A 19,481-nucleotide genomic window follows, 5' to 3' on the forward strand; every position below is an offset into this window, starting at 1 on the left:
AGCAGCCGATGCAGGCAGCTCTCCCTGGCAGACAGGGCTCCTGCTGCCAGCTGGGGATGTGCTGGGGTGGGGTGGGGGTGTGTGTGGAAGGGGGCAGGCAGGAAGCCAGCCTAGCAGTGGAGTCAGGTGGACATACCCCCTCCACAGGCTCTGCATGTCTGGGGTTCCTTTCCCAGAGTGCAGCAGGCTGAATGCATTCACCAGTGCATCTTGCCGGGGCAGTGTCCGGCACGGAGGACAGCCTCCAGAAGTGACATCACTGGCCAGCATCTGGCCAAGACCTTGACAGTCTCTCTCACCATGTGGTATGTTAGCTCAGATGCACCTCTGCAGCCCCAGTTCAGCTGCTTCCGAGCCGTGAGACCTCATGAGGACCAACCTCAGTTTGCTCACCTGTAAAATGGGACTCTTTGTGGGGTGTTGTGTAGACAGAAAGGCAAGGAGACCTGAGCCTGGCCCTGGGGACAGTCCCAGGCAGCGCCCCAGGACCTCGGCCTGAGCTGGACCCCACCACTGAGGCAGGGCCGAGGCTCTCTCCAGCTGCCCGGCCTCATCCCGCCCCAGAAGGGAGCTCCCGGCCACACAGGCCAGCAGCCATGCTCCTTGGCCTGAACAAGGCCCAACCAAGTCGCTCTCATTTATTGGGGTGTAGGCTCGATCGTGGTTGGAAGTACGGAAGGCTGGGGCTGAGAGGGACAGGGTTCCTGGGTGTTCCCAGACCCAGGCCGTGCACAGATATGACTTCCTTCGGAGCAAACCCCCCTGAGCCCAGCCATGAGCCAGGGTCCCTGCCCTGGACAAGCGCCTCACCATGGGGGAGAGCCGGGCCAGGCCGTGGAGTGACTCTCAGTCCCAGAAGGACGTGAGGGGCCCCAGCGAAGGCTGTGTGGGGCAGGTCGGGGCAGGGCAGGCTCTGGGCAGAGAGGCTGGGTGCCCCACGTGGGGTGCACAGAAGCTGGTCCCAGACCGCCAGCTCGGGTCCTCTGCCTGCAGGCTGTGTGACCTCAGGCAAGTTGCAGACCATCTCTGTGCTTTGGTGTCTTGTGTCAAGAGCCTAGCCCAGCGGGCGGGTGAATAGAGGGTCAAACGCCCAGACAGGCTCGTGCTTTGTGGACCAGCGAGGAAGCCGGGATGGCAGGGAATTCAGGGTGGGGGAAGAAGCAGGAGGCTCCGACCTAGCGCAGCTCCAGCCCCTTCCCCCAAGCCCCCACCCCCCCTTTAAGCTCCTCCCCAAAGCCGGATGCCTTTGGGGCCCCGGCCCTGGTGCCCTGGTGCCCTTTCTCATCTGTCCTTCACACCCAGCTCCCCTGATGGTCTCTTCCTGTGCATGCGCCCGGCTGGCCAGCCTGGCATGGCCAGGCAGAGGACGGGGTAGGCAGACCCCAGGGCCATGGTTTGCTGCCCCACCGTGAGCGTGGGCCAGCACCTCCCTGCCTCCACTCACCCATTGGGTTCAGGCTTCATCTCTGCTTCCCGCCCCTTCCTCCCCTGAAAGGGCCAAACCCCTGGTTTATGACCCTTGGTGGGGGGACCCTGCAGAATCCTATCACACCTACTGTGTGCGAGGAGTCCATCACACCTACTGTGTGCTGGGAGTGCTCACGGGGCCCCGCCTCCTGCTCCCACGGCAGCCGCCCCTCCCTGAGCCCGGTCCCGCCCCTTGGCCTTTGCACACGCCCATCTCCCTGCTGGTGTGCTCCCTCGCCAGGCCCACCTCCCTCGGTCCGGACGAGCCTGCTCACCTCACCAATCTTGTGTTCCCTGGGCACACCCTCGAGCCAGACCAGGTCAGGGCCCGCCTCTGTGCTCAGGGGCCCCGAGTCTCTGCACAGGGGAATATGGTTGGCTTCATGGGGGACGGGACGGGTCTGTTCCGCCTGCCGCTGTGTCTGTGGTCCCTAGCCCAGTGCTGCTGGATGGATGCCTCCACCACCTCCTTGGCCGTTCCCAACAGCCCTTCAAGGGGGGCATGTTATCCCCACTTACAGACGAGAAACTGAGGCTGTGCTTTGACTTCTCTTCTCCTCAGTGAAGAAGGGCCCCTGGGGCCAGAGCCCCCTCCCACAGAGGGAGCGGGAAAGGAGCCCCCAGGGTGGGGAGAGAAATCGGGGCACCCTCTGACAGTCTGTGGGTCTGTCTTTCCTCTCCCTGGCCTGACACTTTTAAGTGATTCATTCTTCATGTGATATTTTTGTGTTTCTCCACTGGGGGGAAAAAAATACCGCTGGGATTTCCAGGGGTTGGTTGTTTTATCTCCATGGTGTAGCCAAATAACTCGAGAGAACAGATAGAGGCAGAGGGCTTCCCGAGCTCTCGGCGAAGCCCTCCCCTTAACCGGGGGGGGAGCAATGTGCCTTTGGCCACGGCCCCAAGCAGGGGGCAGAGCATCCAGGCCTCCCGTGGGACTCGGGTTTCCAGCCCAGCCTCAGCTGCATGCTTTCGGGTGGATCGCTCCCCTGCCTCGGCCTCGGTTTCCCCAGCTGTGGAATGGGAGCGCAGCAGTGCCCGCCTCACACATTCAAGGGAGGGACCTGCGTGGAGGACCTGGTGAGGGCCCAAGAAGGGTGGACAGAAACCAGCCAGGTTTAGAGCTTGAACCCAGGGCCGGGTTGGTGGGGGTGGGGAGGATGCCCTTCCAGGTATCATCGAGAATGTTCTCCTGAGGGAGGGACTTGGCGAGCAGGCGGTTTCCAAGTTGCTGGTGACCTGCACGCCTTCCTGTGGTCACGCCCGCGCTGACACCCCACAGGGCGCCTCGCAGAGCTCACCGCTCCCCTCCTGAGTGGACCCTACCCTGGCCATGTAGAGCAAGCACTATCAAGCCTGCCTGATACGGGCACGGTGGGTGGGTCAGGGAATGTAGATCCAGGAGTCTGCGCTGTCCCACCTGGGCTCCCCGAGACTCTGGAGTTGGGTTCTTGGCTTGGGTGCGTGGCATCCACCCAGGGCTGACCCCCCGAGGTCACTCGTGGTGTCGGCAGTGAAAGTTGCCCTCCTGTCTCAGCGAGAGTCACGCTCAGGCCCCGGACTGCATCTCACAGGTTCCCATGGGAATGCGCTCTTTGCAATACAGCCAACCTGGCATTCAGGTCCATGAGTGTTGACAGAGTTCCCGCTCTTTGGGCAGCAAACATGTATTCAGCACCTACTGTGTGCAAAGCATCCTCTGTGGGGGGTAGAGAGGCACAGAACACCCCCTCCCCAGGAGCTTGTGCCCCACAGGGAAGCAATTAACAAGCAGAGAAGGCAGAAGGAAGTCATGCACGCGCGATCAGTTACTCAGTCGTGTCCGGCTCTTTGCGACCGCATAGACTGCAGCCCGCCAGGCTCCTCTGTCTGTAGGATTTTCCAGGCAGGAAGCACCTTGGAGTGGGTTGCCGTTTCCTCCTCCAGGGGATCTTCCCGACTCAGGGATTGGACCCGCGTCTCCTGCGTTGGCAGATGGATTCTTTACCACTGCGCCACCTGGGAAGCTGGAAGGGAGTCAGTGCTAACTAAGGGCACTAGTCTTGAAAGGAAGAGTTCAGACATACTTTGCTTTGCTCGAGGGCACACAGCAACCTCTCGGGTACCTAGACCATCAGCTTTAGAAACGACAGTAGGCACCACCAGATAAGAGCCGTTTACGGAGCATTTGCTAATTTACGAGATGTGCTGGGTGCCCTGCTAGCAATTCTGGTCCTTTCCATCTGCCTGCAGTACAGGAGACCTGGGTTTGAACCCTGGGTCAGGAAGATTCTCTGGAAAAGGGGATGGCAATCCATTCCAGTATTCTTGCCTGGAGAATCCCATGGACAGAGGAGCCTGGCGGGCTACAGCCCACGGGGTCACAGAGTCAGACACGACCGAGTGACTGACGTGGCCGTGTGCCAGGCTCTATGCTACATCGTGACAAGGCCGAGCGGTGTCAGCCGGGCCAGCTTCACAGCGTGCAGTCCATGCTCAGAGGGTCCACACTGGGTTTAATGCTCTGCCTTGGCTGTCTTAGAAATGCTTGGTGATTCTTGAATGAAGACGGTTCTCTGCATTTTTCATTTCGCATTGGGCCCTGCAAATGATGCCGCCGGTCCTGGGTCCTAGCCCTTATCCAGTTTACAGTTTGCAGTCTAGGGGAGCAGACAGGCCTGGCTCAGACAGAGCCGCTGTACCCAGCATGCAACTATAAACCACCAACTGTATGCGGAGAGGTAGACAGGCTGTGAGCGCACACAGCAGGGTTCCCGACCTCGTGCCTGGGTTGGGGGGACACCTCTTGGAGGACACAGGCTCCGGGAGATTCATCTGAATCTGCCAGGTGAGGGGTGGGCACAGGATGGGGTGGGAGCCGTGGTGAAGGGGCTGCAGGGTGGCCGGTGTGGCTGAAAGGTGGGCCTCCTGGCCAGGGAGGGGTCAGGGCCCTGGCAGGAATCTGGCCTTCACTCCAGTGCTGTGGGAGGCGCTTGGAAGGTTTTTTGTGTTTTGTGTGTGTCTGTGTGTATGTGTTTTATTCAGCTGCGCTGGGTCTTAGTTGCAGCATGTGGGATTTAGTTCCCTGACCAGGGATCAAACCCCAGCCCCTGCACTGGGAGTGAGTGAAAGTTGCTCAGTAGTGTCCGACTCTTTGCGACCCCATGGACTATACAGATCATGGAATTCTCTGGGCCAGAACACTGGATTGGGTAGCCTTTCCCTTCTCCAAGGGATCTTCCCAACCCAGGGACTGAACCCAGGTCTCCCGCATTGCAGATGGATTCTTTACCAGCTGAGCCACCAGGGAAGGCGAAGTCTTAACCGCTGGACCCCCAGGGAAGGCCCTCCCTGGAAGGTTTTAATCAGGGGTAATGCAATGGGATTTGCATTTTGAAAGGCGACTCTCTGACTTTGAAGGGAGGGTGGGTTTCAGGAACAGGGGTGCTGGGAGGCCCCGTGTGCTTGACTGATTCACGGAGAGGGTGCAGGCCATCGAGGTGGGCACAACGTGGCCCTCAGGGCCCACGTGACGTTGAGAAGATGGGGATGGGGACCCTCCACAGGCCATGGCCATGACTGCTGGCCGTGCAGCCCGGAGTCCGGCTGCCCCACGAGCGTGTCGCAGTCTGGCCCATGTCTGACCCACTTCCTGGCTTCCCGCCCGCCCTCCACAGGCCCCCAGGGTCAGGAGGACACGCTCAGATCTTGCTTCACACTGGCATCTATTCCTGGACTGCACGTTTGGACTGAGATTTCATAACCTCGAAGTGGGCATTGTCCTTAACACAAAGGTTCACAAACGCAGGGTTATGGAAGGGCCTGGACACTTGAGGACTTGCTGGGGGGTAAACTCACCACTGATACTGCGTGTGCCGGCCCCCGGTGTGGGGGTGGTGGTGGGGAGGGGTGCACGGTGTGCACACGTGTGCTGCCTGGAGTGTGTGACACACCCACCTGACCACGGGGACTGGGCACAGCAGAGCGCGGGCTCTGAATCCTGGCTCTGCCCCGCCCGCCCCTCCATCCGCACCCCAGGGAGGGCAGGGGAGCAGCCCTCAGGGCGTCAAGAAGTAAGTGAGCTTGTCAGAGTCCTCGCCTCCCCTCCCAGGGCGGGCGCCAGGCCGCTGTCTCCAGGGTTAGTACCGATACCCGTCTTGTGGGCACCTGTTCTGCCTGCAGGACTGTTCGTGAACCCCCAGAGGGCTCTGCCCTTGTTTCATTACTAATTCACAGAGCTCATACTATTGTTAATAATAAGAAGAACACCCAGGCTTAGTTACTAGCTCATCATGGGGTCACTTGCTTCCTGACTGTCCCCCACAGTCCCCGTGTCGTCCTGCGGCAGCCAGACCTGGTCTTTCCTGTCTGTGGCTGAGCCCCACCCCCACCCAGCCCTGGGTTTGGCCCCAGCAGAGGCCTGTTGCACTGGATGTGCAAAAGAGGACCCGTTCCCTGGACAGTAGGGGTCGAGAGGGTGAGCCGCCGTGTGGTAGGTCCGATGTGGACATCTGAGCTGGGGGAAGGGCCAGCCTGAGCAGAGGGCCTGACTCCTATACCTCTGTCACCTGCGCTTGGCACCCAGGAGGCTGACGTGGGACCTGTCCTCACCCCGCAGAGCTGCAGCCCTGCAGGGATGGGTCAAGGTGGGACATGTTTGGGTGACAGGTGTGTAACTAGTCACAGGCCCTTCTTCGTCCTCGATGCTGTGAAATAAATACAGGGCTCAGGTAGCCGGGTCTATAGAGGCCAGGCACCCCCTCAGCAAGGGGTCTGGGTTCCCCACCCACCACCTGCCACTTGTTTTTCTCCAATCAGTTTGCTCTCAAGTCAGGACAAACCAAGCAGGCAGCATGCTCTCAACCGTGCCAGCCTCTGGAGCCCACCCGGGAGAGTGAGAGAATTAGAGGGAGGGAAGCTTCACTGAGAGATGGGCACCCCCTGCTGAACTTCGAAAGCTGGTTCCAGGCTGCCCACCTGCAGGAGAGCGGAAGGGTGTCCCCCAGCACGGGGAACAGAGTGTGCAAAGGCCCAGAGGAGACGCAGATCCTGGAGGGCTGAACCCCAGAGAAGCAGAGAGTAAGAGGCGGCAGCAAGGGCCAAACCACCCAGGCCCCAGAGCATGGACTTGAACCCGAGGAGGTGGGCGGGTGATCAAATGGGCACTTTAGGAAGCTGGCCCTGGGCCCGCAGGACCCAACCTGGTGGGCGAGGCTGGGGCAGAGCCAGCTGGCAGCCGGTGAGGAGCGGCGCTCCCCACGGACACTTTTGAGCTCCAAGCCCCGTTTCCAGGCCCTCGGATGCGTCACTTCGTCCAATCATCCCAAGGACTCTGTGAATTAGCTGCTATTTTTATCCTCCCTTTAGGGCCAAGGAGACTTGTCCCAGGACACACAGGGTGTGGTTACAAAAGGTGGAGCCAGGCAGTGTGGCCCAAGTGCAAGGCCCGCCCTCCGAGCCCTGCTGCCCTTGACCCGGTGCAGGCAAGAACTGATGCCCTTGGCCACACCCAGGGGAGCTCGTGGTAGGCTGAGCAGGGGTCTGGGAGAAGCTGGGAGAGGATGAGGAAACTCTAGGTGTTGGGCCAGTGGCTGCCAGGCATATGGGGTCCTGGGGGGCGGGGGTCTGGGGCAGCAGCCCCAGCTGCTCCCCACCGCTGCCCCTGTCCCCAGCCCTGCCTGGCCTGGCTGACTCGAGAACCGATCTGTGGTCGTTGCTGGTGGGGTTTAATCCATCTTCGCCGGCTCTGTTTCTCTTCACATGCCCTCCTTCCTTCCTTCTCAGGCCTTGCCAAATTCGGTGTTTAAAAATACTCCTCGGATCTGGGAACAGCAGTCCCCGGCTGACCCGAGGGGCAGACGCGGGGATGCGCGCCTGACGCGTGCTTCTGGAGGCCGTCCGCTCGGGGAGTCCCGCTCACCCAGAACGTTCTCCCCGTGATGGGAGCTTTTACCATCGGCCACCAGCTCCCACAGTGGACAGTTTACTGGTTCTCAGAGGAATAGAACCCGGGACGATCAATTAGGGCTTCTCTCGTAGCTCAGTTGGTAAAGAATCTGCCTGCAGTGCAGGAGACCCGGGTTCAATCCCTGGGTCTGGAAGATCCCCTGGAGAAGGAAATGGTAGCCCACTCCAGTATTCTTGCCTGGGAAATCCCATGGACAGAGGAGCCTGGCGGGCTACAGTTCACGGGGTCACAAGAGTCGGACACAACTGAGCGACTAAACCACCATGATAAACTGAATGTGTCTGTAGTAGATGTGCCTTCTGGGGGTTGAGGGGCTCCGGAGGCCCTGGAAACTCCTAAGTGCCTGGAGGGACTGCCTGCTTGCAGACTGGGCTTGCTTCCTGGAGGAGCCGCAGAGCGGCTGTGTGACCACAGGCAAGTCGCTTCACCTCTCTGAGCCTTGGTGTCCTTTACCAGATGGGTGTTTGATAGCTGCTTGATCGGGCTGTCGGGGATCATCTGAGAAAACGTGGCAAAAAGCCAGCATACTTTCATGGAGAAGCCGGCTGGTTTGAGCCAGCCCCAGGGCGCAGCCCCAGAAGCAGGGCCAGCCCTGAGGGGCGGGAGCGGGGCTGCTCACTCTCAGTCCCAACTCCTGCCTCTGCTGGGGGGCTGCCCCCAAAATGTCACCAGTGGGGGGGCCCAGGTGCTGGCACCTGACAGCCTGACACACCCAGATCCCCCTCTGCAGGCTCCGGGGAGGGGCCGAGGTGAATGTGGGTGAGCAGACGACGTGCCCTCTGGGCTGGCCCTCTCGTGGGAACCCCACGGGGCTGGCATCCATGGAGTTTCCAAAGCCGCTCTGTTCCGGCCCGGCCGGGAACAGAGACACTGGCTGGCTTTGAGCTTTGCTGTCTCAGGTCGTGACAAATGGAATTTTTATGTAAGATCCCAGTGACTCTCTGCGGGGTTTTCTTTCCACCACGAATTCAGCCTTCAGTGCTGGCACCTGAGCTGCCCAGGATGGAGGGGGAGGTGGGCCTGGGGAGGTGGGCAGCCCCCACCCCAACCCTTGTCCCACCAGCGTGGTGTGTCACCCATTGACTCATCCTTAGGTGGCCACGTGGGGGGACATGGGGGGGATTGGAGACATGAATGGGGGGAGGGGGCTGAGCAGATCACAGGCGGGCTCGCTCCGTTGGACGGCGGGATGGATGCGGCAGGCACAGTGCATCCCCGTGGTGGGGACACCTGTGCTGGGCGGGACCTTCATACCCACGGCGGGCCCTGAGGCCACTGTTGCTTCAGTGCCCCCAAGAAGCCAAGAGCCGGAGTCAGCCAGGCGGGGGGCTGTCACCCAGGCTATGCCAAGCCCTGACCCGGGACTTTCACAGTCTGATAGAACAGGGTGTGAGGACCAATCCCATAAGGTAGAGCTGGTGGGCGCCCTCATCCAGCACACCCTGAGTCCCTAGAACCCAGTCCAGGCCTTGGCCCAGAGTTGGGGAGTCAGTGAGTGGATGTCGAGAGAATACATGAATGAATCATTGAATGAGCACGTTAATGAGAGATGAGATGGAGTATGATAAGCCTCAATGGAGGGACAAGCTGCCTCCAGCTGATGGAATCGAGGCAGGCTTCCTGGAGGAGGTGGCATTAGATCAGCTTCTAAGGCCGTGCAGGATTTGGTCTCACAGGAAAGAGAGGAGGGCACCCCAGGTGTGAGTGACAGCCCCCCTCCATAGGCGCAGGGCTTTGTAGGGAGTAGGAGCAGCAGGAGGGAGGGCTGGGCCCGTGGCGGAGGCGGACCCCCACCCTAGCATTTGTTCAGTGAACCCACCAGCTCTCAGATTGCAGCCCCGGTTCAAAATGTGGGCGGCCTCACCCTACAGGAGCCCGGAGTCTGGAGGCCCGTCTTGGCCCTCAGGGACCCTCAGCTTTCCCACCTGCAGAATGGGGGCTCAGGACTTGTCACTCCCCACCCCCTCACGGGACCTTTTCCGGGGCTGATCCCTAGGTCTCTTCCTAAGCACTTTCAAATGCTTTAATCTCCTTCATCCTCCCAGGAGTGCCCTGAGGGAGGCAGGGAGGAGGCCCAGACTCAGAGCAATTAAGAAGCTGGATGCCCGTGGGGGCCGGGCTGCTCCTGGTGGGGGGGAGCAGAGAGGCCTGGGTGGAGGGGTGGGCGGGGGCCCTCCCCAGGGGCTGGCGCCGAGTCACCGTGAGTAAGCACCCTGTTCAAGCGTTCTGGCTCCGGCTCACGGCCCTGCCACCCTCTTCCTATTCTGGCTCACCACACTTCAGAGCCGCCCTGACCCGCTGGTGCCTTCCTGCCGCCCCTGCTGCAGATGAGACGCCCGAGGAGGGGCCGCAGAGCAGGGGCAGGGACCTGCCCGGGAGCGCCCCGTGTTTGGTGGAGAGTCTGACCCCCTCTCCTGGTCCGACGCGTCCAGCCTCTGGGTTGCCCCCCACCGCCCCCCTCCCGGTAGCTTCCTGCCTCCACTCAGGATTCAGAGCTGCCCTGGACCCATGCTGGGTCCCTGAGCGCTCCCTGATCGGGAGAGCGGTGAGGGCAGAGGGTGGCGCACAGGACCTCGCTTGGCCCAGAGCCTGGCACATAGTAGGTGCTCAGCAAACCCATCCCCAGCCACATGCAGCTACAACCCCGGCGGGGCTCTAGGAGTCCACGCCGACTACACAGGGGCGCTTGGGCCTCCTCCCCAGCTTGAGCTCTCAGACCCCCGGGGAGCAACGAGGGTGATGATAGTCAGGGAACCTGTCCCTCAGGTTTATCCTGAGGCCTCAACAGTCTGATGTAAAGTAGCCACGGAAGGCCAAGGCCTGCCTTAGGGGGCTTGCAGGTACCCGCCCCTCCCGCGTCCTCCCCTGGCTCCCTGGGGCTCCCACCTCAGGGCCTCTGCACCTGCTGCTCCCTCGGTCTGCAACACTTCCTCCACCCCCACCACCCACCTCCAGAACTCTGTCATCGTCCCAGATGGGAACTCTGTCCCCAAGGAACACTCTCTCCGCCTCCCCCAGACCCCCACCCCACCATCCTACTTCCTGTCTCTATGAACGTGACTCCTTTAGGGACCTCGGTGTTTGTCTTTTTTGACAGGGTCAGGGCAGGGGCTGTGAAGGGAAGTCACCAGTAGGACACAGCAGGGAGACCCGGGTCCTGCCAGCCCCTTGCAGGTGCACTTGCAGTGTTTGTCTTTTTGCGTCTGGTTTGTTTCACTGAGTGGAACGTCCTCAAGGCTCATCCGTGTTGTCGCCTGGGGCAGCGTTTCCTCCCTTTTGAAGGCTGGGTAGTATTCCATGGTTAGTACATGCCACGTGGCGTTTACCCATCACCCATCGATGGGCGCTCAGGTTGTCCCTTCCTTTCATTATTCTGAACTGTGCTGCTGTGGACGTGGGTGGACACGTATCTGTCTGAGTCTCTGCTTTGGGTGTTTGGGGTGTGACCCCAGGGGGCTCGTAGCCTTTGGACTCCTCATCCATTTGTCTGTGCCCTGTCAGATCTGCTTGCTGGAACGCAAGCTGGGACAAGAGCAGCTTCTATGGCGTTCCATCTCGAGTGTGTTTGGCTCGTTGCTGGGTCCCTAATGCCTGGAAGGTGCTGGCTGGATGCATTCTTGCAGTGGGGAGGGTGGAGGCGGGGAGGGGGTCAGAGCGGGGGTGGTGAAGGGAGGTCCCCATTAGGACACAGGAGGGAGACCTGGGTCCTGCCAGCCCCCTGCAGGTGCATGAGATCACCCCTAGTCCCCTCGCTCACCCCTATTCTCATTCCCGTGCCCACCACCCTCAGCCTGCTAGTTATTTCCACCACCTGAGCCATCCGCACCCCTTTGATGAAGTCTGATTTTGCCGTGAAAAGAAAGGGAGGCGACAGCTGACTGGTTGGGGAACTCATCCATCCCGGAAAGGAAATTGGATGGCGGCATTGCCACCATCCGCGTCCTGGCCCCTGCTCCCGGCACACTCGCGTCTCCGCCCGCGCCTGCTGGCCCCGCCGCGGGCAGCAGAGCCAGTGGTCCGCTCCGCAGGCGGGACGGCCTGCAGCTGGCCTCTCCCGGCTCTCCTTCTACAGGCAGCGCTCGACGGATCGATGCAAGCCAAACGATGACCAGTTGTGGCCAGCAGCCCCTGAACGTGCTCGCCGTCCTCTCGTTGCTGATTTCCGCAGGTAGGACCCCCGGGATGCTCGGCGGGAGGTGGGCGGCGGGGGCAGGGACAGGCCGGTCCTTCCCAGGGTCACTGCTAGCCCAGCCAGAGTTATGGGTGCTGACGGAAGTCACCCTTGTGAGGAGCTAACGTTCGTGAGGAGCTAACGTTCGCAAGGCCCCATGTGTGCCTGTCTCGGGGCACTCCCTGGAAGATTCTCGAGGATACTGTGGGGGTATCGCTGGCTGCCATCGAGCCCTAGGAGAAGCCCTTATGCGCAGTGAGTTCTCCCCCAAGCCTGACAAGTCAAAGTCAGGCAACGTCGTAGTCACCCCATTGAGCAGAGGAGGAGACTGAGGCTTGGAGAGGGGACTGGCCAGCCTGAGATGGCACAGCTGGTGTAGGGGCTGGATTCCAACCCAGGCAGCATCATGCCAGGTCCCCGGCTCCCAGCACCCGACCAGTCTCCGGAGGCCCGCCCCTCCCCGATCCCAGCAGGGGGGCTCTCATGCACCCCTTCACCAAGGTGAACATGAACCGTGCCCTTCGGTTGCTGCAGGGGGACGCTGGCCACCTGGAGAAGGGGCACCCGCCTTCTGCCGTCAGGGCTGGCTCTGCTCTCAGCAAGGCGCCTGCTGGCTCTGCATTTCTCCCTCTGTCTGTGCTCCTCTCCCCCATCCTGTCCCTCCTCCTCCGTCCTTGTCTCTGTCTCTCTTTCTCAGGCACGTGTGCACATAACCCCTGCTCGCCTCTTGCTCTGACAGGGTTGCGGATGCCAGCCTGCAGCCTCGGGTCCCTTGCCCCTTTGCTGGCTGTTGTGGCTCAGAAGGAGGCTATAAAGGGCCCAGGGATGGCAGAGCCCAAGCTGGACCAAGGCCCGGGGTCTGGGGGTGACCACCGTGCACAGAACTCCTTCCCCGCGGTGGCTTTCCTGAGTGTTAGCTCTTCTTGTCCCCTGGAGGAGAGGGACTCCTCACCCATTTACAGAGGAAACTGAGGCTCAGGCCAGGAAAGAGACCAGCCCCAGGCCATGTAGTCAGAGAACGCAGTCACCTGGCTGTTAAGTGATGGCCCTGCATACCCTGAACTTTGCAAATAGGGGGAATCATGGTCCCCTCTTGAGGGCCTTGAGACCCCAGTCCCCGAGAGAGTGGCTGTCCCCATGGTGTTCCCTCTCTGCTTGAGCCTGTTTTCCTGGTGACTCAGGATGCGCAGGCCTCCTGACCACCGTCCCTCCACCCTCGGGCCCCAGGGCCCTGCTGTGCCTGTGCCTGAGGCCAGAAGCACGGTCCTTTATCGCCCACTCTGCTGCTCACCCCTTCCCTGCTCTAAGCGGGCCCTGTGTGCTGCTCATGGGTGCTCCTTGGGGCCCCCAGCCCCCGGGAGGCCGCTGGTCTTCCATCACCGGCGGCAAGGAAGTGCAGAGAGGCCCTGATGGCTCAGGTGGTCCTGCGCGTTCCAGGGGTCAGACCTCTGTCCCGGCTCGGGGCCCAGGGCGCCTCGGGCTCCCTCACATTCTTTCTCAGGAGGCAGCAGTGGCCTTCTTGGCCTCTGTCAGATGGTCAAAGCAGGTGGCGCCAGGGGTGGCCAGGGTGAGCCTCTGGGGACCTGTCCGTATCCCCTCCCCACCTCCACGGCGACACTTCCCGCTCCTCCAAAACTCGGCTCAAAGGCCCCTTCCCAGCTCTGGGCCTTCCCTCCCCTGGTCCTGCAGCTGCAGCCCCTCAGCGCAGCCTCAGGGCCCCAGCTGGTCTTCCTGACTCCCCACCGGGAGTTGCTGACACACCCAGCCCCTGTGAGCTAAGCTGAGTGTGAGCCGACTCCCCCAGAAAATGGGGCTTTTTCATTGACCGGAACACAGCCCAGAACAGTGGCTAGGATTCACCTCCTGCCTCCACCCCTTGCCTCCAGCCTCTGGTGGGTTGTTGCTCCAGGCCAGTGGGTCCCAAACCAAGTCTCTTTGCATCCCCTGCGGGTCTTGCTAAGACTCAGACTGTCACTCCCCCCACCTCTCCACCCCCTGCTTTCTGTCTCAGAATGCGGGGCTCGAGGCGCTGCGTCTGTAACGAGTCCCTAGGGGATGAGGATGTGGCAGGTCAGGGACCACACCTCGAGACCGATGTGCTCAGCCTCAGTTTTCTCCTCTGTACCCGGGAATGCACGAGATCAAGTGAGATGGTGAATTCACCAAAGGCTTCCTTAGTGACCTCTGTGTCCTTAAGACGGTCTTCTTTTTTTCTAAGGCTCAGAAGGGGTTCTGGAGAGCTCCCCTGACTCGGGACCCTTCTCTTGCATTGGTCCTGCCCATCACCACAGAGGAGGGTGCTGTACTTTGAGGAAGGGGCCCGGGATTTCACAAAGCCACCCAAGCCAGCCTCGGCGCCCCAGTACATGAGACCCGCCCACCCACCAGCCAGCACCGCCCCTCTGGGATCCCCACGCCAGCCCCGGGCACTAGGAGCTGTGTGGGCTGGAGTCTAATAACCTCTCAGCAGAGACAGAGCTTTCAACTAACTGAGGCGCTTCTGCAGAACCGGAGCCTTTGTGGTTGGAGAAATGTATTCAGCCCACGAAGCCCCTTTTGAGCGATACAAATTAGATACAGCAGTCCCTTTTATGAAGATACTAATTAAGCTGGAGACAGCGGGCTCCAGGTTTTTTTCCATTGTTATATTTGTTCAGGCTTTCACTCCTGTTTATCACCATCGGCACGACTAGTAAATACTGTCCTGGGCTTAGATGGCGTCACCAGTGGCTGAACACCGATCTCTGCCCTTGAGTCAGAGGAATGAGGGTCCGAGGCCAGGGAAGCTTTGTCACCGATTGTTGATGGGGTTTTTGATGGTCTTTTATGTGTTGAAAGATGAAGAGGTAGAAATTGTGTTTAAATTCATGGTCTAGGGGGCTGAATTATTTATGATAAGAGCTGGGGCCCCTGAGGCAGCCCCCTGGGGGCTTCTGGTTCTAGGGCGTCAGTTTAGTTGAGACTAAGACACAAGGGGATGCTGCTTTCTCCACAAGCAGGACCTGGTTCTTGCACACCTGTCACTCACTACCCCGGCCAGCCTGGACTTGGTGGCGAGCCCACCACCAAGTCCGCCCAGTGACGGAGGAGTGGAGAGGGTCCTGGACCTTGGATCCAGGTGGTGGATCCCCCTCCACCACCTCTAACCGGCTCAGACAGGTCACTTTCGGCCTCTGAGCCTCAGTTTCTCCCTCTGTAAAGTGGGATCCCAGACCTGCCTCTTAAGATGGCCAAGTGGATTAAATCCGATAGAACCGGTGAAGCACATAGTAGGTGCTCAGTTCCTGTTGTTTCTTAACTGGGTTCCTGCTGTATGCAAAAATCTTGGGGAGGATCCCCTTGAGGCTTAGATCAGCCCTGCCTGCAAGGAGCTCCTGGTCTGAGTGACTCAGTATAAGCAGGATGGTAGCCCAGGGGATGACAGGAGCAGGCTTCCTGGAAGAGGGGAGGCTCACACTGGGCCACAGAGGCCTCCTGGCACGGGAAGAGGCAGCAAGACCCTAAAATAGGCCAACCAGGCTCTGCCCACGATCCTCACGGACTGACGGGTGTCTTGGGCCAGCTGGGCCTCGTGAGGGACCCCCACCAAGCCTGGTGACTCTGTTTTCCAGTCTTGTCCGCGCATTTCCGGGTCTGTGAGCCGTACACGGACCACAAAGGCCGCTACCACTTCGGCTTCCACTGCCCCCGGCTCTCGGACAACAAAACCTTCATCCTCTGCTGTCACCATAACAACACAGTTTTCAAATACTGCTGCAACGAGACAGAGTTCCAGGCGGTGATGCAGGCGAACCTCACGGCCGGCTCCGAGGGCTACATGCACAAGTAAGTACCACGCTGGGGCCCCAGTCCTGCTGCCTTGGGCCCCAGTCAGGCCAGGGTGCTGCCAGAACACCCAGCCTCCCAGCCAGCTGTCGAGTAATCAGTGTGAGGATGGGTGGACTAGAAGGAGTTTATGCAAGTCTTCAGGTGACAGGTTTTCTGGGCTGTTCTGTCCTCTGGACTTTAGCCTTCTCATCTGAGAAATGGGCACACGACATGATACCTACCACTCAGGGCTGATGGGAAAGTGAAATGAGGTCAAGAATGTGGAAGACTTTCGGTGCTTGGAGCTGGAACCCAGGAGACCCAAGTTCCTTTTTCACTCATTATTTGTTCAACAAACATTGGTAGATGTTCCTGACTCAGAAATTATTCCCATGCAGCCCCTTTCCCTAAGGTGATTAGAGCATGTGAGACCAGGGCCCTGAGGGACAGGATCTGAATGTAGAGAGAGAGGAGGAGTTTGCTGGTAGAAAAGCAGTGAGAATATGCTAAGTAAAGGCACATGGTATCCAAACAGTACCTACTTATTTATCTTATTACAAATGAGCACATTTCACATTTTAAAGAGCCATTGTGAGCTAGCTGTTTATGTCCTCTGCCTTTACCTATTTAATTTTCGGCCTTTTTCCTGTTTGATCGTAGGAACTCTTTATATATGAAGGAAATGGGATGCATTTCAAATATTTTCTCAGTGTGTCTTTGAGTTTGTGCTGCTTTTTTCTTCATGCTTAGTTTTTAATTATTATACAGTCAAATTGTACCCATATTTTTGTCTTTTATGTCTGGTGGGGTTTATATCATATTGAGACAGGCTTTTCCTACTCTGAGATCATAAAAAAAAAATCCCCCCATGTTTTCTTCTACTTCCTGTATGTTTATTTTCTTGCCTTCAGGTCTTTGATCTGTCAGGAATTTATTTGAATGTAAGGTTTCTTTTTTTTAATTTGCATGCAAGTAGTTCATGTGGATGTTTATTAGGAATCTAGCTTTACTTTTTTCCTAAATGGGTAGACAGTTATCCTAACAGGAATTATTGAATTGTCAGTCTTTTCCTCACTGATGTGAAACGCCAACTTACTGTATACTATAATATACTAAGTGTGAGTGGGTAGATTATGGTGGCTTTCATTGATCCTGTTTATGTTTGCTAGTACCTCACTGTGTTAACTACTGTTGCTTTTGACATGTTTTAATGTCTTCTTAGTCTATTCCCCCAGATTTTTTGTCATATAAACTTTATAATTAGCTTTTCTAGTCTCTCTGCCAAAAAAAAAAATCTAGCTAGTATTTTTTTATGGAGATTGTGTTGGATTTATAGATTAATTCAAGGAGAATGGACTTTTCATGATGTTGAATATCCCTTTCCAAGAATACAGGGTGCCTTTCCATTTGTTCAGTTTTTCTTTCATAGTGTTTTAGAGTTTTCTTCATATAGATATTGTACATATCTTTTCATTTATTTGTATTTATTTCTTTTCATGCTGCTATTTTATAACGAGGTCTTTTTATCTACTGGTAGCTCAGCTGGTAAAGAATCCGCCTGCAGTGCAGGAGAACTGAGTTCAATCCCCCTGGAGGAGGGAACAGTTACCCACTCCAGTATTCTGGCCGGGAGAATTCTATGGACTGGATAGTCCATGGGGCCACAAAGAGTGGGACACAACTAAGTCACTTTCACTTTCTTCTACTAAATCTTCTGACCAACTCTTGTTTAAATGCTAAAACCTAATGATTTCTAAATATAAATTTTTTTTACTCAGCCTCCTTACTGAAATTTGTATTTGTAATACTTTTTCAGTTGACCCTCTTACATGTCCAATTATGCTGTTTGCAAATAGTGATGATTTCATCTCCTTCTTTCCAATTTTTGTGCCTCACTCCTTTTTCTTGTCCAATCATGTTGGCTAGTACCTCTAAAACCATCTTTAGCATTGTCAGGCAGTCTGATCTCCCTCCTGACTTTAATGGGAATGTTTCAGATATTTTCCCAGTAAGGCTGAGGATGACTCCTGGGGTAGATATATTTTTTTCATGGTAAGAAAAAAAATCTACTTGGAAAGAGTGGGTTTGTTGAGTGACTCCTGGGGGATCAGTATCACCCCTGGGAGGGGTGGTGGTGGGGAAGTTCTGAGCCTCAGTCTCTGATGTTGGGGCTTGGATGTTTTGCCACCATGCCATGCTCACTTGGGGAAAGCTGCCTCTTCCCTCTGATCAGGCAGGAGATGCAAATTCCTTGACTATCATCTAAATCTCTCCTCCTCCCACCAAGGCCAGCTCCCCAGCCTGCCTTCCTCAGATGCATGGGTGCTTCCCTTGAATATCTTGCCATCTGCTCAGACCTTAGAATAATTCTGTGTGAAGTAGTTCAGCAAGCCTCTTCTATCACGAGGGCTGGAATCAAGCCTGGAACTTGACCCAAGCCTTTTTATAAGACCAACGACTAATTTCCTAAGCCAGGAGGGCGGTGCCAGGACTGAGGTTAGGACCCCAAAGTGTTGCAGTTGCCGGCTGAAAGCCAGACAGAAGATAGAGGCTTGGCAGGGTGGCCAGACTTCTCCAAGGCTCTGACGACTGGTGTCTGGGATCCTCGTTTTGAACCCACAGGTTTCTGTGGTCTGCATGTTCACACAGGATGCACATGGAATTCTCCACCGTCTCAGCACGGTGGGTCCTGGCTGCGGATAATAAAGTGTTGAACCACAAAACAAAGCCCTTCCCTGGGGAAGCATGGCCACATTGAGGACGTTTAGCTTGGTTTTTATTCTGGAACCTCAGCAAGCATTTTTGGAGCAGGCAGCATGGGGCCGGCTCTTTGTCAACCTTCTGAAGTCACCTGGAAGTCCACCCTTATTCCCCTTGACGTGCAGGAAGCTGAGGCGTGGAGAGGCTGGATAACTTGCCTGACTGAGGGAGCCAGTGGGGGTGGAGCCTAGAGCTGACCTGGATCTAGAGTTGCTTTAGTAAATCCGAGACTTCCGTCGATGGCGATCCCCAGAGCAGGGACCCCGTCACGACCCTGTGGACACGTGGGCCTCATCCTCCTTTTGGGGGTCGTTCTGTGCACTGTGAGACACTGGCCACCCCTCACTGAGGCGGGGAGCACCCCCTCCCCACTGATGGGCTGTGATCCCCAACCGCGTCTCCTGATAACGCGGAGCACAGGAGGCAGGACTCTCCTGGTTGAGGGCACCGCTCTGGAGGAATGCCTCCTCGTCACTCCACCGAGCTTCCTGTCACCTCCCTTCCCACAGATGTGGAGAGAAGCCCAGAAGAGCTGGGCTGCACTCCTCAGCCAGGGTGTTCAGCTCTCCTGGGCCTCACGAGGGAGGCGTGGTGCTTGGTCTCCCGCATCCAAAAGTGCAGGAGGAGGTGGGAGTCACACAGTCCAGAGGAAGGAGCATTTCTGGGCAGAGTTCCCTGCAGCCTGAGTATGAAATGCCAGGCGAAGAGTGCGGAGAGGCAGCAGGGGCTGGCATGGTGGGTGGGGGGCCCCTGGGTTGGGCAGAGGGGGTGGTGTTTGGGCTTCCTCTTGAGGGAAGCGCGGGGCCCTGAGGGCTTCATGTTGAGTTTGTACTCATGGATGGTGCGGGGACAAGGACCTAGGACATTGCAGAAGCCGTGATGGTGACCTGGACAAGACGGGGGCCCCGCAGAGGGAAGGGGCCGGGGTCACCCAGTAGACAGTCGATCAGAGCTCAGATAAGAGGCCTTGGCGGGACTCCTGCTTAGCCGTCTGAGCTGAGACCCTTGGGGAGAAGGCCTGAGCCCAGGGAGCTGGACCAGGGCCTTGTGTCCAGCCAGAGCTTGTGTCAGAGAGGACTGGAAGATGGGCCAGTGGGAGTGGGAGGATAGGTCAGCAGTGAACGGGGTGGGACAGGCCTGCCTGGCCGAGAGGTCCTCAGTGCTCCAGGTGTGTGAGGGGAGCCGGGTAAAGTCTGCCTTTAGGACCGTCCTGCCCTTTGGGGCTCTGATCCCTCTGGGCAGGACACCTGTGTTGTCTCGTTAGTCCTCACAGCTACTCTGAGAGGAAGGAAAAAGGGTCTGGGCCCAGGCTGATCAAGTCACCTGTTG

General features: G+C 57.9%; 1 protein-coding gene across 3 annotated transcripts in view; it reads left to right on the forward strand.

Moving 5' to 3' along the window:
* The window catches only part of SHISAL1 (shisa like 1), a 137,501-nt gene that overhangs the window by 76,666 nt on the left and 41,354 nt on the right, over positions 1-19,481 (forward strand). For all 3 annotated transcript variants that reach the window (XM_043441014.1, XM_043441012.1, XM_043441013.1), the window contains exons 2-3: positions 11,487-11,582; positions 15,197-15,410. In XM_043441014.1, the coding sequence (XP_043296949.1) occupies positions 11,519-11,582; positions 15,197-15,410 (278 nt within the window). In that variant the 5' untranslated portion in view covers positions 11,487-11,518. The remainder of the gene's footprint in view (positions 1-11,486; positions 11,583-15,196; positions 15,411-19,481) is intronic.

This window comes from Cervus canadensis, chromosome 21, assembly GCF_019320065.1.
Source record: "Cervus canadensis isolate Bull #8, Minnesota chromosome 21, ASM1932006v1, whole genome shotgun sequence".
In the NCBI taxonomy this organism is placed as follows: Eukaryota; Metazoa; Chordata; class Mammalia; order Artiodactyla; family Cervidae; genus Cervus; species Cervus canadensis.